Here is a 27,998-nt window from a genome sequence, read left to right as displayed (position 1 = left end):
TTTCTCAACTGCCCGCCAGGTGTTGAAGGCGTACCTGCTCAGCATCGCCTGCTGATTAGCAATACGGAGCTGCAGAGCACCCGTAGCGTATACTTTGCGGCCCAGCAAGTCCAGCTTCCTAGGTTCCCTTGCCTTTGGTGAAGGACCGGGTTGGGGAAGCTTCTCCTTTTGGGCCGCAGCTTGCACGACCAAATCATGACCCTACTGCAGGACGAAATAATGCCTCTCTACCCCTTTTTGGGTAGGAGTCAGAGTTGCTGGCGTCTGCCACAGGGCATTAGTAATTTTTGAAACCGTCTTGTTAAGTGGTAGTGCGAATCGTGCAGGGGTGTCCTCAGTGAGGATGTCTACCATCGGGTCAGTATCCTCAATTATGGGCTCGACCGGAACAGCCAGGTTGGAAGCCATGCTCCGCAGGAGGTCTCGATGCGCTCTGGCGTCCATTGATGGCAGCTCGGGCGCCGAGTCTGCCAGTGCCTCATCGGGGGAAGATGACAATGACTCCTGGACCAACAGGGGAGCCGCCGCAGTCAACTGCGGTGCCGATTGGGCGGCCCGAGCTTCTGTAGGGTCTGTTGCCGGCACCGATGGCTGCGGTGTCTCTGGGTCTTGTGGCGCCTGGAGAGGGGAGGTGGGTGCCCTAGACAGGGACGCAGAGGGAGGAGAGCGGTGCCCTGAAGCCTCCGACGCCATAGATGGTGGCGGCTGGCCCTGCCACTGATGATAGGCCCAGGGAGTCCAGAAGGGCCACTGTGGGTGTGGAAGCCGCACCTGTTGGTTGTGGTCCCTTCGGTGCCTGGATCTAGATCTGTGCGTCGAAGAAGCTCCTGAAGACCCTAAGCGTACCCACACCGCATCCAAGTCCGAAGAGTAATCGGATTCCGGTCACGGGGGAGCCGACAAGGAGTGGGGCGCAAACTTGGCCATCGACTCCAGCTTGCCTGCATGCGCACGGCGCAGATGGGCCGTCTGCGGTGCCGGGGGACCCAGACCCGGTGCGGCGAACTCCGAAGGCACCAACGACTGCAGCACTGACGTGCCTAGGCCCAGTGCCGGTTGTCCAGTAAGTAACTGTGGTACCGGGGCACCCAAGCCAGGTGCCGTTTGAGGCGGCAGTTGCAGCACCGAGGTACCCAGGCTCGGTGCCGTGTACGCCATTTGCGGCCCCGAGGTGCTCAGGCTCGGTGCCGTGTACGCCATTTGTGGCCCCGAGGTGCTCAGGCTCGGTGCCGTGTACGCCATTTGCGGTACCGGGGTGCCTAGGCCTGGTGCCGGCTACGTTGCCAGTAACTGCGGTACCGAGGTGCTCAAGCTTGGTGCCGGTTGCAATGGCTGAAAAAGTGGAAGTGGTGCCACCTGGGGCTGCGGTACCGGGGTGCCCAGGCCCGGTGCCGATTGCGCCGACTGCAGCTGTGGCAATGGGGTGTCCAGGCCCGGTGCCGGCTGCGCAGACTGTAGCTTCGGCACCAAGGTGTCCAGGCCTGGTGCCTGTTGCGTGGCCAATAGGTACAGCACCGAGGTGCTCAGGCTCGATGCCGACCGAGCTGTGTCCGACTGTCGCAGTACCGGGGCGCCCATGCCCAATACCGGGGTGGACCACTGAGCCAAAGCCGGTGCCGATGACGGCACGGAGACGGACGCCGACTCTTGAGAAGCCAGATAGCCTTGGGAGTATGGCACCGGTAAGGCCAAGCGGGGCTCTGGCAACTCGGAGAGCAAAGGCCTGCCATGGCTTGAGGCTCCCTGGGCATGACGACCCGGCGTGAAGGAGCCCGTAGAAGCAGTGGGAGCCAAACCCAGTGTGGTTGGTCCCGACACATATGCCACTGTAGCATGCCGACCCTGGTCATGCAAGGGCGATAGCGGCGCCCTTAGGGCTTCCCCGTGGGCGACCTCGACCCGTCCGAGTCAACCGACGACAGCGGGGAGGTGGTAAGGCTGATTAAGACCTGTGCTGCTTCAAAGGTGTCCGGCGTAGATGGACGATGAGAGGGCAAGCGGCCCGGGCTCGCTGGCTCCCCTCGGTGCCGACGGTGCACTAGAGGGGAGGCGCGCACCGGTGAGCTAGTGGTGCGGTGTCCAGCCGACGTCGGCTTCTTGGACAGGGACCTGCCCTGGGACTTCTTCACCCTCTTAGAAGGGGGAGAGTGAGACCGGTGCCGGGAGCCTGCCGCCGACGCCCAGTGCCGGTGTATGGCCTCGCGCGTGGAGGCCAGTGCGCTGCACACCGCAGGCTGGTCCAGCGGTGCCGGTTGAAGCGCCGTCTCCATAAGGAGAAGCTTCAAGCGGGAAACTCTGTCCTTTCTGGTACGAGGCTTGAAAGACTTGCAGATCTTGCAAGCTACTGCCAAATGGGCCTCACCCAGACAATTAAGGCAGCTGTCGTGTGGGTCGCCCCCGGGCATACACTTCCCGCAGTCAGCGCACGTTTTAAAGCCTTGCGGCCTTGGCATTCCTCACCCCCAAGGGGGCAAGGAACAAAAACAAAAAACCTAACTATCTAACTACACAACTATTTACAAAGTGAGAAATGGGAACCATTAACCTATCTAAGCCTAACAGCTATAGAGAGAGAGAGACGCTCCAACGACCAACACGGCGGTAAGAAGAAACTGAGGTGGGGCAGCGCCAGCAGGGGTACTTATGCCCCACGATGGCGGCGCCACTCCAGGGGGCGCCCTGCCGGCGCTACGGGTACCGCAAGGGAAAATGCTCCGGAAGACGTGGTGCACGCGGCGCGCACACCTACTTTGAATGGACATGAGCAACCACTCAAAGAAGAACTATACTGTAATCATGGAACATGCTCTTACCTGGACCTGAGCAGCCGCTGCAACTGCTTGTTCTTGCTCCTGATAGTACTGAGAAGCCCGTCTATCTTCCTCTTCCTGCAGCTTTTTTGCCAGCTCTAGATCACTGATTCCTTCTGGGATCTGCTCCCAATTGATGTCTTGGCTCTGCTGCTCTTGTTGTAGAGACAATGCCATTAGATAGTCCTAAGAAGTAAATTCATTATTAATACACGTTTCTATGGCCCTAATGATGAGTCAAAGTAATAACAGTACAGTTCCATGAACCTCTAAAATGAAATCTCCAGCATTCAATATTTATGCTTCCTGAATAGTCAAAGGCCACTTACAAGTGCTGGTTAAACCTTTGATAAGAAATCAGATTAAGAAAGGAATTGTGTGATAGGAGGGCCTGTATGCATCCTCTGACTTTATTCTATACTCAGTACATCTACAGCCTAAGATCTTCTATACTTACCGGTATCCATATGTAAACAAACCATGATAGATTAAAATCAATTATTTTAAAAAATCTATTTTTAATTTGTTTTAAAAAAATCAATAACATTATACATTTCTCATTTAAAAATAATAGTTACAATTAATTCTCATCACAAACATGCTACACTTACCATCTCCTAAAAATAAATTAATGGCTCTTGTCTGTCCTAATAACCCTGCTCTGGGCTTTCTCAGCAAACTAACGTGCGAAGACAGACACAGACTTGATAGGATTGTTTTAGTTCTGTGCTTATGTGGTGGTAGATCTGGGCCAAACATGGCAAAGTTAGTTAAGACACTGTCTAAAGACAAAGAGATAATATATAGGAAAGGACGAACAGTGAGTGGATTAAAATGAAAAAGGGAAGACACATTTTCTATATTCTCCCACACTTTTGCCACAGAAAAACAGCCATAGCTTCTAGGCATGAGACTATCTGGGAATATTATGAAGAAATTCATTCCCTGGGTAAAAAAGGAAAATGTGACAACTGTATCAGTGCAAGATGGTGCAGGGCCTACCTGCAAGAATGAAACAGCACAAGGAAAACTGCTTACTGGGAGAAAATGATGTGGATGAAGATATGGATATGTCTGAAAAATAATGTCGATCAACTTTGCAATGCAAAGGAGACATACCTATCTCAGAGCTGGAAGGGACCTCGAGAGGTCAAGAGTCCAGTCCCCTGCCCTCATGGCAGGGCAGGACTAAGTACCATCCCTGACAGATTTGCATCATTCTTCAAGATTCTATGTCTTTTAGTGTGATGTAACAATTAAATTCCCAAGCTGTTTGCTATGCTGGATGTTGCTAGAAGAAAATGTTTAGCTTAGCTAATCCTTACGACTTGGTTAATAGTTAACTAGGTTTAGAATCTATCACCCAAGTATACAGTACAGAAAGCTGCAGTAAGAGAAGTCTAGAGTTGCCAGTTACCATTGTGTGTCATTTTCTTATTTTTATTACATAATATATGCCTCTTATTTTGGACCATCACAGTCACAGACCATAATGGTGATGTCATAAATCTATTCCCTATTTTACTTTAGCATAATTCAGCTTTCCCATAGGAACCCATCCCATACTTGTTTTCAGTGGGGCTTACCCCAAAGTTAAGTGCATGCTAAGCATAGTCTTAGCTTTTTTGGTAAAGTGGAATAAGGTCCATATCAAAATGACACTGGGAATGGGGAATATGAGAGCTAGTTGTAAAAGTTTTAAGGACACCGTACATTTAGTGGTCTGTGGACCCATCTGTTGGAATTAATAAAATTTGAAAATAAAAAAAAAAATTTTAGGACAGCTATCTGTTGGCAACTCAGGAAAGTGCTGCAATTGCAAAAGTAAAACATTTGTGACAATGAAGATTTAGTTCAATAAAATGTAAATGCTATGGTGTTTGTGTGTCTGATTTATTTTTTACCATTTCTAAAGTACTGCTGCTGCATCTGCAGCTTGACACAGATAATGAGTATTATATACTATTTCTTAAAATAAAAATTAAGTTCATCTAAAAAATTACACAAAGTATGCCCACTTAGATATTGTACAATGTTGTACTGAGCTGTAAATTAACATGTTTTAGTGATCCAATTTGCACCATTGTTTGAAGAAATATGTGAAGTAATATCCGTGGGAATCTATTTAAATCCATGATTTTTTTTTTTTGGTGCTTTAAATCAATCCACCCTGAAAAAAACATCCATTCCTTTTTAAAATTCCTAATATATTTATAACTGTTGCATTAAACCACTATGAGAAAGCTATTTTCCATCAAAAGTTTTCATCCTCTCTTTGAAAGAAGGGGAGAGGATCACTCTGAAAATCGAGCAGTGGGACTACTCAGTGGTGTTAACATTCACTTAAATTTTGACAACATGGAAGTCAGTGGTCCACAAGATCACTTTTTCAATTTAAGTGCAATGTAAGATCTCTCTCAAACCCAAATACCTTTTCCCTGCTTCCTTCCAGCCCCTTCAAGGCTCTGCCCCTGCTCCACCTCTTCTCTGAGGCCTCACCCTGCTCACTCCATTTCCCCTTACTCCCTGAACCACACTCAGTTTCACCAAGCTGGGGTTGAGGATTGGGGTGCAGGCTCTGGTCTTGGTCCAAAAGGTTTGGAATGAGAGAGGGGCTCTGGGCGTAGCCCAAGGTGGGAAATTGGGGTCCAGGAGAGGTTTCAGGGTGCAAGCTCTGGGGAAGTTTGGGTGCAGGTGGACTCACGGCTGGGGAAGGAGGTTGGGTGCAGGAGAAGGTTCAGAGTTGGGACAATGGTTCAGGAAGCAGACTCTGGCTGGGTACCATTTAACCGAGACAGCTTCCGGGTGGTGGAACAGTGGGGTTAAGTGAGGCTTACTCCTACCCTGGCCCTGCACCAATCCTGAAAGCAGCTGGCATGTAAAGCAATGGCTCCATATACTGTCCCTCATTTACAGGCACTGAGCCCACAGCTTCTTCTGGCCTCGGTCCCCCTTATTGATCAATGGGAACTGCAGGAGAGGTGTCTGCAGGTAAAGACAGCATGTGGAGACTCCCTGCTTCATCATTCTGGCTGCAAGGACATGCCAGACACTTCTAGGAGCAGCAGTTACCATGGGGATCATTACTACAGCCATGACAGGTTAGGCATTTCAGAACTCACTACTCAAATAATAAAATTTAAGCATAAGAGAGAAATGAAAATTATGAAATGCACAGACCAGTCAGAAACCAATAGTATCACACTTCACACGCAGTAACAGAAGTAACAACAATAATCACCCACGTTTCTGTTGGGTCGGGAGATGCGAAGGAAGGTCAGTGTGTGTTTATGAGAATGAGAAAGACACACAGTGTGTGACAGTGACAGAAATTTCCATTGCCAAGCTCCCTCCATCCCCTTCTCTCTGTGTGGAGATAGGGTAGAGAAGTGGGGGGAGGAGGGACACCCTGACATCAGCACTCCCTTTTCTCCCCCCCATACCCTGCACAGCAAGCAGGAGGCTCCCAGGGGGGCAGCTTCCTGGCCAAACCACTCAGGATCACCTGTCAGAGGCACCAATATCTACTGGTGATGACCACTGATGTAAGTGAATGAAATTCCAACTTAATACAGTGCTAAATTTATGCAAATTAGTGATTTTACAGTTACAAGAGTAACCACCTCTCTTTCCCCTAATCCATCTACCATATGCTCACATCTTCCTCCTCAGAGAACCATACGGAAATTCAGTTTATTGTGAAGCCAGAAAGGTGCAGAGGCAGGAATAGGCTGCTTTGTGCAGCACAGAGTAACGTTAGTAAATGTTGCTTAAAGCATCAGTTTACACTACGGGGTTCGTAATTTAAGAAAGAAAGAGTCCAGGCACTATGTGGGAGAGAAGGATAGGCCACAGAGGTCTGCAAAGGGCCTTGCACAAAATGTGTGCTTTGACTCAGGGTTACTACTAGATGCACAGACAACTAATGTGAACACTGCCTTCCCACTCCTCCTACACTTCCATAAACTCCTTTAGGAAAAAAAAAAGGCTATGACCTTCCCAAAAATTACACACAATTTGAATAAGTGTCCCTCTATCACTTAATTTCATATAAGAGAAGATTAAAGATTTTGAATTTAAGAGAAAGTTTTGTGTCTGTTTAAATTAGATACTTCTGATTGAAGGATTAGTCTACAATATGTAACTTTTGCAAAGGAATTTTTAAACTGCACTTTAGTAGTTATGCTGGCTCAAACAAAAATCATCCATTACTATAAAGATATGTCATCAAAAATTTTACTGTATTGCACCACTTAAGAATAAAAATGTTTTATAGCAGTTATTTCAGATATTATTTGTATTGATTTTGTTTTCATTTTATCTGCCATGAGAGACTGCTGTCATGGGAAAACACCTTGCATCCAAATAAAACAATAGTAGTTGTAATTGCAAAATCAAATGGAATTTGTTTTTGAGCAATAGAAGAAAGAATGGCAATCCAGTCTTCCAGTTTACAGCTTTAAAACAGGAGTATAAACGCTTGCCCTTAGGGGCCGCTGATGTTGATTTCTGTACTCCTTTTCAGCAAGAGTAATGCTCTTCTTGACCTTGCGTGGTTGAAGTTACACTAGCGTAGATGCAGCGTCGCTGGAAATTTGACTGTACTAGCCTTCAGAAAGGCCTCTTGCAGCTGTCTGCTCTGGCCAGCATTTCTGCCTCTATTGCTCTCCCGTTGAGTTCAAAAGATCCCAGGAACAGCAGAACGTCCCATGTGGTCAACCTTGTGAGCGAGCAGCACGTGGAGACGAATTCCAACATTGCAACGGACACTGCAGTGAATGAGACAACTTCTGCTTCCACAGGCTCCAGTTCTCAGGGGTGCAGAAGAGTACCAGACTGGAGTGTCCAGGAGATCTTGGATCCCATTGAGATGTGGGGAGAGGAAGCCATCTTCACTGAGCTCAGAACCAGTGAGAGGAATGCTGAGATTTATGGCAAGATTGCAAGATGCCTTGGGGCGAAAGGATGTTCCAGGGATGTCCAGCAGTGCAGAGTGAAAAACCAGTTGTACCATAAGATGAAGGAGGAGAGCAGATGCTCTGAGTAAGCACCTCACACATGCCACTTCTACGAGTAGCTGGATGTCATTCTGGGAGGTGGGGGCAGCCAGCTTCCCCAGCATGGTCATGGAGTCCGGCCAAGAAATTCCTGGCATCAGCCAGGCGGAGAACAGGATGGCATAGGGGTAGGAGGAGATGAGGAGCAGGAGAGGAGCCAGTCACCGATGCCTGAAAGCCAAGAGCTCATCATGACACTAGAGCCGGTCTCCCCCAGGATGTCTCCCAGTCCAGCACTGACCTCAGAAAGGGCACGTCTTGTGAGGTCACAAACATTTTCTAACTACAAGTGGGTTCAGACAATGGGGGTGGAAGGTGCAGTGCACTCTGCCTACAAAGTGCAGGGAGGGGGGGGCACAGAACAGCTTGCTAACGGATCTGCAGATGGAGCCTGAAACTTATCTGCACTGCTCCATGAAGCTCTCACATAGGAACTCTTTGATCCTTCTCAGGGAGGCCAATCTTATTCCATCCTCCACAACAGGACACCTCACACCAAGCCACCAGTAAGTGATCTGGCATCATTGAATCACAAAGTATTGAAGCATAAGGCCCAGGTTTATGGCCACATTCAGTCAGCATATGTTCCCAATCACTCCCTGTGATTTAGAGAAGACTGATAATTTGCATGGCAACCTGGGGGGGGGGGGGAGAAGGGGAACCAATTAGCACTCTCCCTGGCAAGCCACGTGTGCCACATGCACAACCTCCCCCTCCTGCGGCAGAAAAAGAAGTGGTGTCTCCACGAGGCTGTGTGTGCTGGACACAGTGGGAAGTCACCTTGCTCCCTTCCCCCTGCAGGCTGTTGCCCTGTCTGGGAAGGTAGCAGTGTTCCCAGGAGGCCCCGTGCACTGGACCTGGCGTGTTCTAGACACAACAGGAAGCCATCCTCTGCCACCACCACCCCTCCCACCTGCAGGGTCTTGGCCTGGCAGTCCTCTTACCATGCCTGCCTGCCTCCAGACCGAGTGTGCGCTGATGCTCCCCTGAGATGTCTGAGCACCTCCTGTGAAGTGCCCACTTTAAAGCAAACATTTGGCCTTGTACAGAACACTTCTCCACTGTCTTTAATTTAGACCTTCAGTGTATACTAAGAGATTAGGGTTAGGCTTCACACAATGTATCTCCTGTAATGTCCCCTCTCATAACTTTTCTTTGCAGCTGGGCCAGCAGCCGGCTTGGTGTGTCCTCTGCCTCTTTCAGCATCTGCCTGCCTGGCTCACATTGCAAGCAAAAATGCACACAGAAGGAGATGTTTCAGAAGCAAAATGGACTGCACGCCCACCCTTGTAGTGGAGATCCAGGCAGAGCAGCAGGACCAGATCATGGCATGGCAGGGGAGGAGAGGAGAGCTGCCTGAGAGCAGCTCACAAGACAGCACGAGAACGTTTGCCTCCGTGACCACTGTCATGGAGCACGTGGTGTCCTGCCTTGAGGTGGCTACTTCCCAGAACCCCGCCTGCCCCAATAACACACCCAGTCCCTCCTCCTTTCACCCCATAGCTTCCACCCCCAGGGTCTGCAATTCTGTATACAATGCAGTCCCACCAGGCTGAGCTTGTCTCAGGATGTCAGAACCAGTGTTGCACTGCATCCAAATGATTGACTGGCAGGTGCACTAGCATAAACACTAGGCCTTGCCTGAACAGGGCCTCCATAGAATGCAGAGCTTTGTCTTCATCCTCTTCCTGGTGGAGCAACATGTATACACTCAAAGCACAGAACCACAAGGTGCACCACAACACACATGAGCACAAGGATGCTTTCCTGCACATCCAGCTCCATGCTCATGGTACTCTGGTGTCTCCATGGGCAACCAGGGCACCAAAAGGGATGAGCACACTGCCTCCCCTTTATGCTATACGAGGGAGGAGGGACTAAAGGAGTGCCTTATGGGATGCAACCGACATGAGCCCCTCTAACCACCTGCTGCTGAGTTTTGGACCCAGCAGGCACCGAAAGCATAGCCCAGACTACAAAGCTACCCAGGGTGCCTCGCTATCTGAGTTGATGGCAGACTCCCTAATGGGGATGTGCTACTTAGGACACCATTCGATTCTTCCCCCTAATGAAGATACAGACCTTCTACTTCTCAAAACTGGGTGCCCAGAAATTGACCGTAGTAGATTCGACATTACCTTGTAGTATAGACATGCCCCACAGAACTTTTAGTATGTGGCAGTAGGTTCAACACAGATAGTGCACAGCAGGCTTGCGAGAGTTAGATTTCCATCCTAGCTTGTGAAGAACTAAGTGTTCATAGAGATATATAGCTAGCTTTTGTTCAGTTGTCCATAATATCAAGGGGCCATGGCAACCAGGGATTTCCAGTGAGTGAAGATGCCCCAATGACTTCTCTTTCCCAAAAATACCCCTTGTGCTGGGAGCTAGCCATGAAAGGCAACTGTACTACATCTACACTATGCTATGCTAGACTCCCCGCACCAAAAGGACAATCCTGAAGTGCACAGCACTACTGGCGTTATGACTGCTTTGAAACATAAAATCATAGTGAGGAAACCGATGCATTGAGTTTCTGGGGTTGTACTAAAGCAGTGGTCCCCAACCTTTTGAGGTTGTCGGGCGCCAGGGGGCGTGGCCGTTCGCCCGCCGGGCGCCAGGGGGTGGGGACACTTGCGTGCCCGGGGGCGGCCCCCCCATAGCCGCATGCCCAGGGCCAAGGCCCCCCCATACCCACGTGCCCGGGGCCGGGTTCCCCCCCCCCCCAAGCGCCGCGCGCCCGGGGCCAGGTTCCCCTCCACACAAGCGCCACGCGCCCGGGTTCCCCCCCCACAAGCGCCGCGCGCCCAGGGCCGGCGCTTCCCCCCGCAAGCGCCGCGCGCCCGGGGCCGGCGCTCCCCCTCCCCCGCAAGCGCCGCGTGCCCGGGGCCGGCGCTCCCCCTCCCCTGCAAGCGCCGCACGCCCGGGACCGGCACTTCCCCCCCCCCCCACAAGCGCCACGCGCCCGGGGCCGACGCTCCCCGCAAGCGCCGCGCCATGTGCCCGGGGCCAGGCCAGCCCCGAGCACCTGGCGGGCGCATGCAAATGCCCCCGCGGGCGCCATGGCACCCGCGGGCACCGTGTTGGGGACCACGGTACTAAAGTATTAAATTATTCCAGTACTGAATTATTCCAAGTTGGTTCTCAGGCTTGTTTTCCCCACAATGTAGCATTTCACCCTAGTAGAAAAATAGATGTGCCAGCTTTTCAATATTTAATTTTGATATACCATAGCTTTATTTTTTTGCAACAACTCCAAACAAATTAAATCTGATAACAATTTCAGATAATCAACTCAATTACAGACATCTATTTAGGCTGGTCTTTGCTCAGACCTGACAGGGCAGTAGCACAGATGGCACACCCTAAATTTTTCTCATGTTTCTAAATTTTAACTCATGCAATTGCAGAGAATAAAATTAAGTCTTGATTTCTCTTATCAGAAACTGTAATCAAAACCCTTGGCACATGGGGAAGAAAAATCATCTTAAAATCTCAGATTTTGACTGACACTTACATTTATTAATAACATCTGTCTATGCCTATTTTAAGCATAATATACTGTATATTAGAACACTATTATGTATTGTACTACTCTTCTCAAATGTATGAATCATTACAGGCAGGATAGCCCACATTTTTAATGTAAATTCTGCATACTGTTGGTAATTTAAGTCCTTACAGAACAAATCTTAAGTTGGTTAGATACTGTAGCTCTCAAACTAGGATAAGATACTAAGTGTCTACTAATAGGATGACAGTAATTTATTACAAATGTTCTGGTAGCACTTTATAGACTAACAAAACATGTAGATGGCATCATGAGCTTTTGTGCCCATGAAAGGTCATGATACCATCTACATGTTTTGTTAGTCTATAAAGTGCTACCAGACCATTTGTTGTTTTTTTCCTGTAACAGACTAACTCGGCTATCCCTTGAAACTCCAGTAATTTATTAGTCATGGTAAGTTACTATGTACAGTAAATGGAGTTCTTCAAGAGGTGTTGATCATATGCACATTCCGTTCAGAGTGTGCATGAACACAGAGTTTGAGAATGAAGAATTTTTGGCCCCCACAATCCTTATGGCATCCATGGATCCTCCCACTCCTTGTGCTTTGCAGAGGGCATTTAAAAGCAAAGCATGTCAGTCACCATTCAATTCCTTCTCACTGCATAATCCGCAAAGGGGACTGACTCCAAGGTAGTGGAAAAAGAAGGACAAAATGTGGAATGTGCATATGGACAACATCTCTCAGAGAACTCTGTTTACCAACTGCTTTATCAAATTCAGCATCAGATCTGGAAGACTCAGTTAAGATGTAGTGCTTGATGATGTTCACTGATACCCAAATAGATGCTTTACAGGTGACCAATATGGGAAAATTTTGCAGTGATGCCACAGAAGTGGCTTGCACTCTACAGCCATAATGCCTGTTGCGTAACAACCACCACCATGAATCTGGCAGCTGTTTCCAATATATCCCATGAAACTCAGACGTGCATTGGCCATTTGCTGGCCCTACTTGACTAATGACACAAATTCTTTGAGAGTCTCATTTGACAGTTGATCTGCAAAGGCATACAGTCTATCATGTCAAACCATAATTGGATAATATGGCCTAGTAATTATATACATATAGAACTACAGGCTTGCAAAAGAGTAAGCTTTCTATATAAATTTATTTAATCTATCTGGTTAGTTTTTCTTTTGGTGCAGATGTGAGCAGTTTTGCTCTTTCCTTCAGAACTGTGTCTACAAAGGAAAAATGTTTTAAAAGAATTGTGCACTCTTGGGAAGCACCTGATATTTTCTATCTAACTCGGTCACACAATTTTGGCTGTGTCCACGATAGTTTTGTTGACAAAGAGGGCCCTTTTTCCTGTCAGACACATGGTAAATGTCCACTGACTTTTGAGTCTGCTTCTGAACTCCTCAGCTGAGATTTGAAGGGCCTCCGATATCTTTTATTATATATAGGAAGTCCTTAAAATGGTCCAATTGTGAGGCCATATAGACTTATCAGGAGTCAAAAAGACAACTGGATCATCAGAGCTGACAGAGTAGCCTCTGGTTCCTGTTCTTCCATGATTTCCTCTTTCCTCTGTAGTTGAAGCAAAACCAGGAAGAGTCATTGGGTGGCCTGTGGGACTGATAATGTGCGTGGGGGGGGGGGGCTTTAAGAGGCAGGGGCTAGCACTGGGGGCAAAGCTAATATGGGAGGCTCTGGGGAAAGGGCTAGTACTGGGGAGCTCTAAGAGGCGGAGGGATGACGCTAGGGAGCACTAGAGCATCTGGGGTGGGGAGCTGGCATTGGGGGAGTTTGGGGAGTGGGGATAGCAGTGAGGGGGCTATGGGAGCAGGGCTGGCACTGAGGTGAACTGGGGACAGGACTAATATTGGGGCCTGGGACTGAGGCATTTGGGATGGGGGAATATCACTGGAGGGTTCTGAGGGAGGGATACTGGCACAAGAGGGGGTTGGGTGCAGGGTCTCTGGGGTCAGCGACTGGGGATACTGCAGGGGCAGGTGACTCTAGGAGTTAGGGCTGGCACTGGGGGGCTCTGGGATCGGGGCTTTTTAATACTGTGGACTGGCAAACCCATTCACAAACCTTGGGTGGACTGGCAACATTCATTATTTACATACTGAATATGCAAATAAAATGTTGCTGGTCCATCAAAAGTTTGGGAACCACTGGCATAGGACATCTCAGACCTGCTTCCAGGAACATCAGTTCTGGGGCCATTTCACAGCACACCTATAGTGAATGTGGTAGACAGTATATTAAACAAGTTATTTTGTGAATGCCCAGTTTTCTGTATTGGTGTGTTGGTGCCATCCAGTCAGAAATGGCGCAACACTAAGCTTTAGCAGGAATCATTCTGGGCCAAGAAATTTCAGCAGATGGTGGTGCTATGGGCAGGTTTTCTTTTAGACAAAGCTATGATAGGTATTTCTATGTCTCAGACTTCTGGAGCCTTGTGGGCTGTCTGAGGATGTAGACCTCATGGCCTAGGCATTTGGCAGTCTTTGTCAGGGCTCTCTGAGGCTGTACTTTTGGGCTACACTTTGGAGCTCTGAAGTCATGAAGATGATCTGAAAATCAGCCCCTCCCATCTTCCCTGGCCTTATAACTAAAAGGCTTACAATCTGTCCATTTGCTTGAAATGTATGATTCGTTCAGCAATCAAGGCACTTCTGAACGTCCATCTGTGCCTGTGACAGCTCCCTCACAAGATGCATCATTTTACTCCAGGAGAACCAAATTATTCCATACTGTTGATGGCTAATTCTTAGAAAACTAACAATAGCAATAATCAGATAACTATATCTACTAATGGACTAAATGATGACTTTAAACTGAGAAAATCAGAGCTAGAACTAAACTAGTAGAGAATGGTTGGCAACCTCTCAACCAACTAGGGCTCCATTTCTAAGACGAAAGGCAGAGAACTAAGTGGTGGCCAATAAGCTTATATGCAGAGCATGAGGGCTGACAGGGTGCGCATATATGGATACCACTGGCCAAAAAGTCTCCAATCACGAGCTCAAGGCACACTGAATGGAATGTGCACATGGACAAACTCGAAGAGGAGAAAATTCCATAGTATGATTTGTTTTTATGCTTTTAATATACTTTATTAACACCATAACACGTCAAGTCTGGCTTGTGGTAACTAAACACAATGTGCTAAGAAATACCCATGTGTAGAATCTTTGGAAAATGGATTCATTTTTCTTAAAGAGGAAAATTAAAAAACAGTGTCAGTCTTACTCTATTCTCATTGAAGCCAATAGTAAAACTTCCACTGACTTCAACAGGAGCACACTGGGAAATCCCACCCTGCAAAAGCTGAAGAAATGCAATAGATTTACCTGATCGATTTGATCCTGCTGCCCTCTATATACAGTTTCTGGGTCTGATGGAGGCCGAAGGTGGAACTCAGAGTCACAGAAATTTCCATCACCATCTACATTGTGTAAACTTTCCCAGACAACTTTCTCTTCTGTAAGAAAACCCTGGTCTGTCACCAGCAGATAAAGCTGACCCTAAATGGAAGGATAAGGATAGAATCTATAAGAGGAATAAAAGTAGATCTTTCCAGTCTGAAACATTTACTTATTATTCCTACTATCTGAACTTCCTCATCCAGTTGACTGAATCATGGATAATTTAGATTTATGCCCAAGCTTTAGATTTTAAAACTACTTCTGTTATCAGTACCAAGTACTGAGATTTATAGAAGTGCCCATCAGCAAGGCACATTGGCAACTTACAAAGAATCCATCACAGGAAAATAAAATCCTTGAATATTAATTAATGTTCCCATTAGGGATATAAGCAACCACTCGACTAGTCAACTATCCGATAAGCATATGCTTATCAGATAGTTGACTAGAAAAGCAGCAAGGGGGGGGGGGGGGGCGGAGAGCAGGAACTGGTGGGAGCTGGCTTAAAAGCCAGTTCCCCCCCAGCACCATCTCCATGGGGGAGCATGAGATGCAGAGGTGTAGTGGGGGTCTGGGCATGAGCCAGGAATCAGCTGTCCTGGCTTGCACTATCCTGGCTTGCACCTGATTCCCCCTGCTGCACTTCAGCCTTTTAAATGTATTAAGAACCTAATGGCTCTGAATACATTTAAGAGGCAGAGCTGCAACAGGGTTAGCTCCCGGGGCTGGGAGCTAACAAAGCTGCAGTAGAACAGTTTCCACTCCTTAACTAATCAACTAGTTGATGGAAATTCCATCGACTAGTCTATTAGCTGATTAAACATCACTCAACATCCCTACTCAGGAATACCAGAAGAAACTATACTGTCTGCTCATGGAACTCCCTGCTAGAACTTGAGATCAGACCTATACAAACACACCCTTAAATCCCCAATCAGGAGTATTCTATCTTCCAAGATCCATTAACCTGGAAATCCCAAAAGTCCCATCATCTCAGGCATCAGCATTCTTACAGCAGGATTATCCAGTTATGTTGACGGTTTCCTCAGATCCCATGCTACTAGCACTCCTAGGTAGCTTCGATACACAATTGACTTTCTGAAGAAACTACAGAGCACCAGTAATGTTCCTGAAAATCTCATCCTGGCCACAGTGGATTTAGAAGCTCTTTACTCAGACATTCCACATTATGATCGACTATATGTTATCAGGAACACTATTCCCACTGATGCCACAGCAAACCTGGTGGCTGAGCTGTGCGACTTTGTTCTCACCCACAACTATTTCCAATTTGGGGACAACTTATGCCTTCAAGTCAGTGGCACTGCTATGGGCACCTGCATGACACCACAATATGCCAACATTTTTATGTCTGACCTTGAACATTTCCTCAGCTCTCATCCTCTAGCACCCTTCCTTTATTTTTGCTTCATCGAGGACATCATCATATGGACCCATGGGAAGGAGAATTATTCCAAAGGGATTTCAACAACTTCCACTCCACTGTCAACCTTAGCCTGGACCAGTCCACACAGTAGAGCCACCTCCTTAACACTACAATACAATTCAATGATGGCCACATTAACACCACCCTATACCAGAAACCTACTGACTGCTACTCTTACCTTCATGCCTCTGGCTCACATCCAGGAAGCATCACAGTTGTTTACAGCCAGGCCCTAAGACACAACCAGATTTGCTCCAATCCCAGAGACAAAAACCTACAAAACCTTAAATAGCTATCTGGTGAAGTGAAGGAACAGGTTGACAGAGATAGACAAATACCCAGGAATCTTCTTTTTCAAGACAGGCCCAACAAGGAAAACAAAAGAATACCACTGGTCATCACCTACAGCCCCTCCATCTACAACCTATCTTGGAAAATAGTCCCTCAATCTCACAAGCCTTGGGAGACAGGCCAATCCTTGCCTACAGACAACCCTCTAAACTGAAGCAAATTCTTTCCAGGAGCTCATACAACTCCACAGCCTCTAATGTGATACATGCCAGCAAGTGCTAGCAATGGCCCTCTGCCATGTATATTGGCCAAACAGAACAGTCTGTACCATGAAGGAGAAATGGACATAAGTCAGATATCAGAAATGGTAACACACATGAACCTGTAGGGGAACTTTTTAACCTTCCTGGGCACTCTATCGTGGATTTAAAAGTAGCCATTGTTCTACCAAAGAATTTCACAAGGCAATTGAGAGAGAGACACACTGCAGAATTCACCTTTATATTCCAATTTGATACTGTTTCCTTGGGCCTAAATAAAGATATTAACTGGGTGGCCATTATAAAAACAGCTTCTTTTACATGTAACACGTCACTGACATCAAAAGCTAAGTATGGGACACTTCCAGCCCACTCAATAAGCCTCATTAGCACAAACACTAGATTGACAGATTAACACTGGCACTTTTTCTCCCCCTCTCCCTTCTTTTTCTCTTATAATTCTAGGCCCCCTTTTTCTCCACTCAAATGTGCTTTTGCAAAAGCCAAATAAACATTTCTTATCTGGTTCTGTCAATCTGTTTTTTTCACTCCCTTGAGTGAGTATTTAAGTTTTAAGAATCCCTGAAAGACATCCTGTAGATGTTTGTCTCTGCCTGTGGGATTAGAGCAAATCCAGTTGTATTTTAGGGACTGGCTGTAAACAATTGATTGCGTGATGTGTCCTAGATGGAAGCTCGAGCCATATAGGTAAGCATAATGGTTGGTAGGTTTCCAGTATAAGGTGGTGAAAATGTGGCCATCATTTAATTGTACTGGAGTGTCAAGGAAGTGGATCTCTTCTGTGGACTGGTCCAGGCTAACGTTGATGGTAAAATGGAAATTGTTGAAATCCCTGTGGAATTCTTCAAAGGTCTCCTTCCCGTGGGTCCATATGATGAAGATGTCATCAATGTAGCAAAAGTAGAGGAAGTATGCTAGGGGACGGGAACTGAGGAAACATTCAAGGTCAAGATGTTGGCATATTGTGGGGCTATGCGGGTGCCCAAAGCAGTGCTACTGACCTGAAGGTATAAATTGTCCCCAAATTGGAAATAGTTGTGGGTGAGGACAAAGTCACATAGTTCAGTCACCAGGTGTGTAATGGCACCATGGGAGATAGATTACTAGTTGTTAGGAACACTATTATCGTGTGGAATGTTGGTGTAAAGTTTCAGCTCCAACACAGAATCAAAATTTATGAGGTAGATTAAAATTCAAGTACTCAGACTAAATGTCCCAAAACTTCAAAGGCTATCAAAATCTGCTTTCTATTTTGTCTCATTCTTAGAATCTCTTCATAACAATAGTAAGTTTTCTGCAGTATTGTGTCTCTGTAAGCCACTGATACCAGCTATACAACTTTCAGCACAGTTAACGGCATTAAATGAAAACCCAGAACACTAAGATTAGCAGCCTCATTACCAACATTTTCTACAAATTAAGTATTATAAAAATCTCTTTCCTTTTGAATCTTCAATAGATGGTACAGGAACAGTAAGATGGTTAAAATAAAGCCTATATTTCTTGATTAGGCAGGTATCCCTACAGGTCTATGAATTTTTCAGACTGGTTTCACTAATCTGCATTTTGTATCTTGTACTGGATAAAACCAAACCAATGAAAGCAGTACATTTCTTATATTAAAACTACTGTATTAATAATGCAGCATAAATTGTCGTGATATAATCGCATAATAAGAAAAACAAACTAAAAGAGGAATGCATATCATTAAGTGATATATACAATTCTGTTCAATGCAAATGCATTGTTTGCAGCAACTGGTATTATATTTATGCAGTAGCTTAATTTTTATATTGTTAGTACTGATCAATTCACTGCAACTCACTCTCTGCATTTTAATTGATAACCAAGGAGTGCCTCCACAGAAGAGTCTTGAGTAATGCATGAAATAGTGAGAATTAACTTGCCCTATAACAATGGTTGAATGAAGGGAAGGCATGAAGGGAAACTATGGAAATGGAAAAAATCTCTCAAAATCATCAATAATATTGAAATTCAGAAAAAAAGGAAAATTTTCGTTTCTGTCCAAGATTTGCATCAGATATACATTACACAATTGTTTTATATACAAGTGATAAAATATTTATTTGGTCTTTGAACCCCTGTATACATGTATTTGATCTTTAATTTATTTATATCCATCTGGTTTTTACTTGTATAATATCGATTAAACAAGTTTTGGCTCATACTAAATGAAGTTGCAGATTTTGCAGGTATGTAATTTTTTTTGTCTGCCCGCTAGCACATGCCAAACTGTGTTAGCCAGTTCTAAAATGACAGGGTTGATGGGTAGGGCAATCTCGTAGGATGGAGCAGCCTGGAGTACATCAGTGAGCTTGTGCTGGCGTTGGGCCACCTCCTCTGTGGCAATTTTAATTTCAGCCACAACTCTCTTAAAAAGATAGTTAAAGTGTTCGAAGTCATCCGTGGCTGACAGCAGTGGTGGCATAATAACTTCGTCTGGTGACAAAGAGGAGTTGGTGAAGAATCAGGAGTGACTCCTTTGTTGCTTGAGGCACCTCCGATTGTTGCACAGATGCGGATGTTCTAGGTGTTCTAGGTGTAAGAGAAGCAGCATGTTTGTGATGTCTCTTGTATGAGTCTCAAGGACTCCAATAAGGCCATTGCACCGGATATGGTACCGGAGGAGGCAATCAGTGCTGCCCATACCAAGGGAGGGATCACCCTGGGGTTGTTTTGGGGCTTGTAATATTGCATCAGAGGGCTGCGATGCAGAGAGAAAGAGCCTTGTACCTCTCCATCATCGTCGCTGGAGAATTGCGATGGTACGAGAGATAAAGCTTGTGAAATCATTGGTACTGGCAAAGCATCAGTGCCAAAGACTGGTGACTGCACGGCAGATGTGACTGCTAAGTCTGCACTCTGCATGTACAGCAACTCTGCCATGAAGATCAGTGCTGGTGTTTGTAATGTAGGTTTATATGGTGCTGATGGAGTAATCGGCACCGATGGCAAAGATCTTTGATATGCTGGTAGTACTGACTATATAAGCAGTGCCGACGAACGAGAAGGCACTGTCAGTGCAATGGAAATGACTGCTGCTGTAGAGCCTGGTACAGTTAGTGGCATCGGTGCGTAGTGGTGGGTGCCATAATCATCGGCACCGATAAAGTTGTTGGTACTGGTGGGGCCTTAGTTGGCGGTGCAGTCTTGGGGTGATGACTGATCCCTTTGCCATCAGTGCTGCCGGCGTGCGACAGTGCCTGGACACCTGAGGTGCCCAGCGCATCGTAAGTACCAACATGAGGCCTTTGCGCCAATGGTTTGGGCGGAGACTGTTTGCTCAAGGATGACTGTTAGTGGGGCACAGAGGAGCTCCTCTTTTTGGGAATGTTCTTGCTCTGAGGGGAGCCTGGGGGGAACGTACCTCCCTAGGCTGCCTTCCCAGATCCAAAGCTGGGAGAGTTTTTTTCCATAAGGATTAATTTGAGGTGAAGGTACCTGTCCCTACGAGCTCTGGCCTTAATTCCGTGGGAATTTGCATATCTTCTTCCGATCTCACTCAGGACATGGCTTTTTTGGCAACCTCCCCTTTTTCAAAAAGTCACGTAAACTTCATTTTTTGAGGAAAAGTGACTTCAGAAAAAAAGGGGGGGGGAGTTGCCGAAATAGCCATGTCCCGACTACTTTCACAAGCAGAGGAATTTTCATATCCTCTTTCAAATCTTCCACATAGTCTAAACGAGCCCATAATGACAATAAACTGATGTCACAAGGGAAGAGGTTGTAAGAATCTAGATTATTTCTTAACAGGCAACTCCATTTCTACTGACTAGTGAATTGAATTTTGAAGCTGCTGTTCTTAACAAAAAAAAGATGAGATAGGGTTGTAGTAGCATGGTAAATGATACAGGGATGGATATATGGCACACAAGAAGTACCTGGATCATGTGATCAATCTATTTGAGTGCCTGCAGCCAGCTTTTTGAGTCATGCTTGCTGAGAGTCTCCCAAATGAACATGTAAATTAAGTACACCTGTTTTTATTTGAATTGTGATGGAATGTTAATTCACTGTTTATAAAAATATGCAATTAAAATAAAAAGAAAGATGAAGACAGATTGATAGAGTTATGTTTTAGAAATATGCATTTCAAGAGCTATAAAACTACCAATGAACAGTAGTATATATTTTGCAGTAATAGTGGTTATCAGAAAGGAAACAGGTTTAAAAACTTAGTCATAGGCACACAGAGGATACTTATTTTTAGTAGAAACCTATTGAATAACTATGAAATATTAAATATTCATCCCAAAACTGTAATATATTCGAGACATATGTGCACAGTTTAGCCTCATATATAAAAGGCTCAAGTACAAGTTTTGATAACAGGCTTAGAGTCTGAAGAACCATCTAAAACTTTTCTGTTTATAGATACGTTATCTGATAAATGCAAGGACAATGAGCATAGACTCTGTGGTATATGCATCTACAAGCACTCTGTTAACATGAATATTTTCCACAGTTGTCCTAGCAAGTGTTTTTGTGTACTGACTGACAAAGCACCTATTGGTTTGCGTGACACGCTTAATAATCAGTGTATGGAATTATTATAGAAGTGATTTACACAGTATTTTTTGTTTTGTTTATACATTTTAAGGCCAATTAGCAAGCTTCTACTTGCCTGGATCATTGAAAAGTAAAACTAAATTCTGTCTTAACCTAGTTCTAAAAGATTAACATTTTAGGTCTGATCCAAAGCCCTTTGAGGTCAATGGAGATATTTCCATTGACTTCAATAAGATCTGGATCCAGCCCTTACAAACGTACTTATTTTGGGAATAAATATTGTTAGGGCCCTACCAAATTCACAGACATGCAAATGCGTCAAGGACAAAATCTGGTATTCTCCTGTGAAATCTGGGCTTGTGTGTTTTTATCCTTTATTATACCTATTTCACAAGGGGAGACCAGTATTTCTCAAACTGGGGATCTTAATCCAAAAGAGAAATGCTGGGGGGTGAAGCGGGGGGGGGGGAGGGGGGGGGAAATCACAAGATTATTTTAGAATGGTCCCGATATTCAACACCCTTACTTCTGCCCTGCCTCCAGTGCTGAGGAACTAGAAAGCGATAGTTGTAATGTTGATCATGTGCCTAGCTCTGATGGCAGCATCCCACCCACAGCAGTGCAGAAGTAATGGTGGTAATACCATATCCATGTCACCCTTACTTCTGAACTGCTGCCTTCAGAACTGGGTGGCCAGAGAATGGTAGCTGCTGACTAATGCCTAGCTCTGCAGGCAGTAGTACAGAAGTACAGGCAGTCCCCGGGTTACGTACAAGATAAGAACAAACCTACAGTCCCCAAGTTGAATTTGTAAGTAAGTCGGAACTGGTACATATTGTAGGGGAAACTCTAGCCAAACATTTCTCCAGAGCTCAGTTTTATTCTCCCACACCTCGCTTCCCTCAGTCCTTTATTCTCAAGCTGAGGTGTCTGCTGAGAAAAGCTGCTCCGCATCTCCCTGGTCTGCTGGGCGGGGGTGCTAGCTTCGCGTCTCCCTGGTCTGCTGGGGGGAAGCAGCTAGTGCGGGGTTGCCTCACCCCGTTTGTAAGTAGGGATCCAATGTAAGTCGGATCCATGTAACCCGGGGACTGCCTGTAAATGTGGCAATATCATAAGAGGCAATCCTAACTTCTATGCTGCTGCAGTTGGCAGTTCTGCCTTCAGAGATGGATTCCAGGCCAGCAGCCTCATCTCTTCAGCTGCCCAGCTCCGACAGCAATGCTGTTACCAGTAGCTGCACAGAAGTAAAAGTAGCAATACAACAACCCTAATTACAATAACTTTTTTACACCCCTCTGCTACTCATTTTTTAGTCAGGACACCCACAAATAACACTGCAAGTTTTCAGATTTAAATACTGAAATAATTAAAATTTGCCATTTTAAAAATCCCATGACTGTGAAATTGACCAAAATGGACCACGAATTTGGTAGAGCCCTAAATATAGTTGAGTGCTTAGTGACAGTAACTGAGACAATTGAGAAAGATTGATAAGAAAAGTGTACTTGTTTTTTGAAAGTACTTTGATTGTTTGATTTTATGGTCATGATCTCTAATGATAAAAGTAGTACTCTTACCAAACAAGCAAAAGTATCTGAACAATTTAAATCCTATTCAGTGCCAAATGGCATTAATAGCGTGTGTAATCTCAGACACAAATAGCTCACTATATTTATCTCCAGGGCTCGCCAAGCAGCAGCGAGCCCCGCTTGCCAGCCACGTGGAAACGCACGCTGCGCATGCGCTGACTGCGCTGTGCGGCCGCACCGGGCTAAAATCTACTCACCACGGGTGAATAGATTGCCTGATTTGTCAAGCTCTGTTTAGCTCTATAAAAGTATCGATGCTTAAAGGAAAAAATGTGTTTCTATGACTCATATGTAAAATTTGATAAATACTGTGCACGTTTCTTAATAGAGAAACAAAATATCTTTCTAACATACACAACATCAACACAAAACACACTTGACAGTCCAGACAAGAAATTAGTTTCCTGATTCTTTCTGGGCAAACAGTGTCTGAACAGTCAGAGGGAAACAGTCCAACTGAACTAAGATACATCTTATCAGAGCCCCTTACTACAGTCCTGATTTTCCTTGAGTTGAGGGATTATCATTTACAGTACTTGTTATATGTGTAATGGAAAGCAGAGGCAAAGCTAAAAAACCAAACAAACCACATTTAACAATTCAAAAATATCATTGCACAGTCAAAGGCCCAAAAAATCAAAAGCTGTTAGAAAGGGGACAGAAAAGATGAATGCTCAAGTGCAACTTGTTATCAAAGTGATTAGAGAACTGTATTCAGTCTAATGGAATTGTCAATTTATTTCCCCCATTATTTTATGCAATAATTGAACGATTCCCACCCATTGCAATGAATGGGAGAAGCCATAGCATAGGCTTCTCCCTCCCCAGACCAGCCCCGGGAGAAGCCACCCTCCCGCGCCCAGCACTGATTCTCCCCAAACTTACAGAATTTACTTTTTGAGTACTGAATTAATTTTCTGAGAATTTTAGGAAAGTCCATTAGGATTAAAATTAGTTAGCAATGTCTGAGAGAAGAGATCAAATTTATTAAGGTCAATTATTTAGCACCGTATTTTGTAAAGTCACAAGCTCATGTACTCACTGTGTGCAAACGTGAGATGTGGCTCCAAGTAGCGCATCCCCAGTAGGGTTGCTACTGTCAACTTAGAGAGTGATGAACTGTGGGAAGCTATCCCACAATACCTGGGTCCCTTTGTGTTCTGGGTTATGCTCCCAATGCATATTGGGACAAAAACTGTGCAACAGGTGGTTATGGGTATGTCAAGTGCATTATGTGATGCTGACATTTCCTCTCTCTCCCCTGCGTAAGAACAGCAGCAAACAGTCTTTTTGCGCCCTTTTCTCCCTTGTTATCCGTGCAGCCTAAGCATGGATATATGGATCCTGTTGACCATCAAAGCATTAGGATAGCGATATTGATCATAGCGCACCTAATGCTGGAGTATGTCTAGCGCATATCCAGGGGTCACTTGAAGGAGGACAAATCTTGGGAGGCCATGAACACACTCTTCTTGAAGCACTTAAGTTGAACGAATGGCAAATGCCGCGGGCATTCAATCCTCTGGACACAGTGGAACATCAGTTCTGGTGCTGTGGGACCAGCACAGACTGGTGAGACTACATTTTTATGTGGGTATGGAGTGATCAGGGGTGGCTGCAAAACTTCCATATCCACCAAGCCACCTTCATGGAAGCTTGTTAATTGCCTTCCCCTGCCCTCATGTGCAAGAATATCAGAATGAGACCCACCCTGACAGTAAACAAGCACTGGCAATTACCCGACAGATGCTTGCAATACCAGACAGCTACTAGTCAGCTGAGAATCAATTTGAAGTGAGCACATCTAAATTGGGGGCTGTTGTGATTCAAGTAGCCAAGGCATCCATACCCTTTTGCTACAAAGAGTAGTAACTCTGGGAAATATGGAGGATATAGTGGAGGGCTTTGCCACGCTGGGGTTCCATAACTGTGTTGGAGTAACAGACATCACCATCTTGGCACCTGACCGCTATTCCAAAGAGTACATAAACCACAAGGAGTATTTCTCGATGGTGCTGCAGAGGCTGGTGGATTACAAGGGCCATTTCACTGACATCAAAGTAGAATGGTAGGAAAAGGTGCATGACACGCACATCTTTAGGAACACCTGCCTCTTCAGCAAGCTGAGGTTGGAACTTTTTTCCCCAGTCCAGAATACTGCCATTCAAGACACTGAAATGCCTATAGTGATCCTTGGCGATTCAGACTACCCTTTGCTCCCATGGCACATAAAGCCATACATGGGCTTCCTGGACCACAGCAAGGAGCAGTTTAAGCACAGAATGGGGGCAGAATGTGCTTTTAGAAGTTTAAAGGGAAGGTCCTTGCAGTCTAATTCCTTGGTTAGATTTCAGCGAACACAACACTTCAATTGTGGTGGCAATGTGCTATGTGTTCCATAACATTTGTGAGAGTAAGCGAGAAAGATATATGATAGGGAGGGGGCCAAGGTAGGTCAGCCAGACTCCTTATTGACATGGTGAGCACACAAGGGTCAGTGCAAATCAGAGCAACTTTGAGAGACAGTTTTATGAATAGCCAGTTTTGAGAGTCAAGCATGTTACTCTCAATAAGGTGTCCCTGCACTGTGTGCTTACCTGTAGTCTTTTACGTTAAGTCTTTACCTTACCCTTTTAATACAACCAATAAAGAGACTGTTACTCAGAAATCATGCATTTTTATTTAAGGAACATAGAGGCTCATGGGGATGCTTGTGCATGTAGGTGTCCTGGAAAGCCACCATGCAGTTCATCACAGACACCATGAACAACAAGACTTTCCTGGTGCTTCATTTCCAGGTCCCTGCACTCTCCTTTACTCATGCTCTGCTTGTATCTCCTCCAGGAGCATATTCCAACACTTGTTTAAGTGCTCACTAAATATGTGGATTGCATTTGCTCCTTGAACAGTTCATCCCTAGTCCATTTTTGCCTGCAGATTTGTGCCAGCTGGACAGCTGGCGGGGTTGGGGGAGTGCGCCCCAGGCTCACCTGCTGTTCCCACTGTAACAAAAAGTGAAGGGTAGACATTACAGGAGATGCGTTGTAGAGTCTAAAACCTAATCTGTTAGAATAAAAGAAAGGTTGGTCTAAAGACAATAGGGCGATTATGTACAAGGCCACAGTTATGCTTTTAAACAGACACTATGCAGCAGATACACCTCAAAGTTGTTGTAGGAGCAGCTAGACACAGTTCGGCAGCAGGCATAGTAAGGGACAGGCCAGGGCACCAGCCTGCGAGTGGGAGTGGTGAGGAACAGAGCAGGGGCTCAAGCCATACTTTGTCAGGGGTGAGCAAACGGAGGTTTACCTAAGAGGAATCCAATGGACTGGCTAGGGAAGCTAGTCAAGCCCCCCAAAAGGATTGGCATGCATCTGCTCATAGAAATGGCATGTTAGTGGTGATTATGCAGACTGTACTCGTATCTTTTAGTATGACAGCCTCAGCTCCTTTATTTTCACTCAGCACTGCTTGACATCCCTGGCATATCCTTTATCCTCCATGCCCTTTGTAATCTTGGCATAGATATGAGCATTTCTTTTGTTGGTTCGTAGTTCTGGGTGAACAGATTCCTCTCCCCAGGCAGCAATGGGAACTCATGGTCAGGTGTGTTGCCTGTTAAGAGGTCTGCCTGCCACAATCGCCACATAGGAAATTAAATTAAAATTCTTAGGGCTTTCCTGTCCACCCGGAGAGCAGTTGAGTTCAAAGTTATGGCCAGAGCAGTTATTACGGAGCACTGTAGAATACCTCCCTGTGGCCAAGAACACTGACTTGCACAGCATGTACCTGCACTACTATAAAGTGGACCATGCAAGGTTAGTACTCGTGAAAGCAGGAGTACAGTAATCTACTTTAATGGCCATGAAAGTCTATGGAACAGGTGGTATGGACTCATTATTTAGAAAAATCAACCTAATGCGGCTAAGATAGACCTAAACTCCCAGTATAGACCAGCTCTTAAAAACTGGGTCCTATAACAAATCAACATCTGTATTTTTTCTTTATTTTGAATTATTTTAGCAGAATACAGGCACCTCAAAATGTCTGTAATTGAAATGAATGTTATATTTGAAGAGATTGTGTTGAAATTAGATTAAATTAACAATTGTCCTTATAATGGTTACATAGGCTACAGTCAAGCTCAAGTCAGCAGCTCAGGTAACTTAGTTGCATTGGTTCCTCAGGTGTAATTTGAGATTTACTGTAACAACCCAAACACTCAAGTACATGAGTGCATACACGTGAGAAAGCTGTACAGGAAAGCTGACATTTTTAAGATAGAATTGATCTTTCTAAACTTTTTATAATGCAAACCTCTTACACCTAATATGTAATATATTCAGAAAAATGTATTAAATTTTGGAATGCTTTTTTGTAAGTTATAAACACAAGTATACTGCCTCCTTACTGAGCAAGGGGATTGCCTCTTAAAAGGAAAAAAAGAAAAGAAAAAAAAAGGACAACAGCCCTCCATGGGTAAACGTAACAAAAACATTACTGAATTCTTAAAGTAGTATGAAGTTCACTATTTCTGAATCTGACTGTGTTCATTTTTTAGTGCTTTCTTGACTGACTAACCCGAACTTCCAAAGCTCTTGTCTATATTACTGCAGCTTCAGGTTTTGGGAAATTATCCATTGTGATTTAAAGATGGCTAATCTGCACTAACTACTAGTCGCCAGGTTTCAAAATCTTAAGTTTTTCAGAACTTGGGACCCAAAACAAGCCCACAGCACAACCTAAGGGCTGGATATTAGGAAACCCAGAAGTTAGAAACCTTTTTACGCAGTGCAGAGTCAGACAAACCCCACCATCACTTTCTCCTCCTCCTGTCAGCTATTATCTTCACAGTAGCAGTAGTGTAATTCAAACTAGCAGATATTACATTAAATCCAACTGAAGGATACACTAGCACAGAAAGATCTAAAGGCAAAATATCATAATTGTGACTGTGTAATTGATACACACAGAAAATAGTCTTGAAAGCCCCTAGATATCACAAGAGTTGCCTGGGTTTTTAACTAAGATTGCAGTC

The 27,998-nt window shown here is 45.3% G+C and overlaps 1 protein-coding gene across 7 annotated transcripts in view; it reads right to left on the bottom strand.

The window, feature by feature from the left end:
• MINDY2 (MINDY lysine 48 deubiquitinase 2) overlaps positions 1–27,998 on the bottom strand; it is a 105,615-nt gene that overhangs the window by 13,330 nt on the left and 64,287 nt on the right. For 4 of the 7 annotated variants that reach the window (XM_006112460.4, XM_014578985.3, XM_075897327.1 and 1 more), the window contains 2 exons: positions 14,748–14,921; positions 2,814–2,996 (listed from right to left, as the gene is read on the bottom strand). In XM_006112460.4, the coding sequence (XP_006112522.1) occupies positions 2,814–2,996; positions 14,748–14,921 (357 nt within the window). Of the gene's footprint in view, positions 1–2,813; positions 2,997–11,015; positions 12,973–14,747; positions 14,922–25,621; positions 25,963–27,998 lie in introns of those variants that run through there. The other 3 variants (XM_014578995.3, XM_075897328.1, XM_075897329.1) reach the window with 3 other exon arrangements.

This window comes from Pelodiscus sinensis, chromosome 14 (assembly GCF_049634645.1).
Source record: "Pelodiscus sinensis isolate JC-2024 chromosome 14, ASM4963464v1, whole genome shotgun sequence".
NCBI classification, from domain to species: Eukaryota; Metazoa; Chordata; order Testudines; family Trionychidae; genus Pelodiscus; species Pelodiscus sinensis.
Note: the sequence above shows the minus strand (reverse complement) of the source record. Positions and strands in the feature narration are given on the sequence as shown.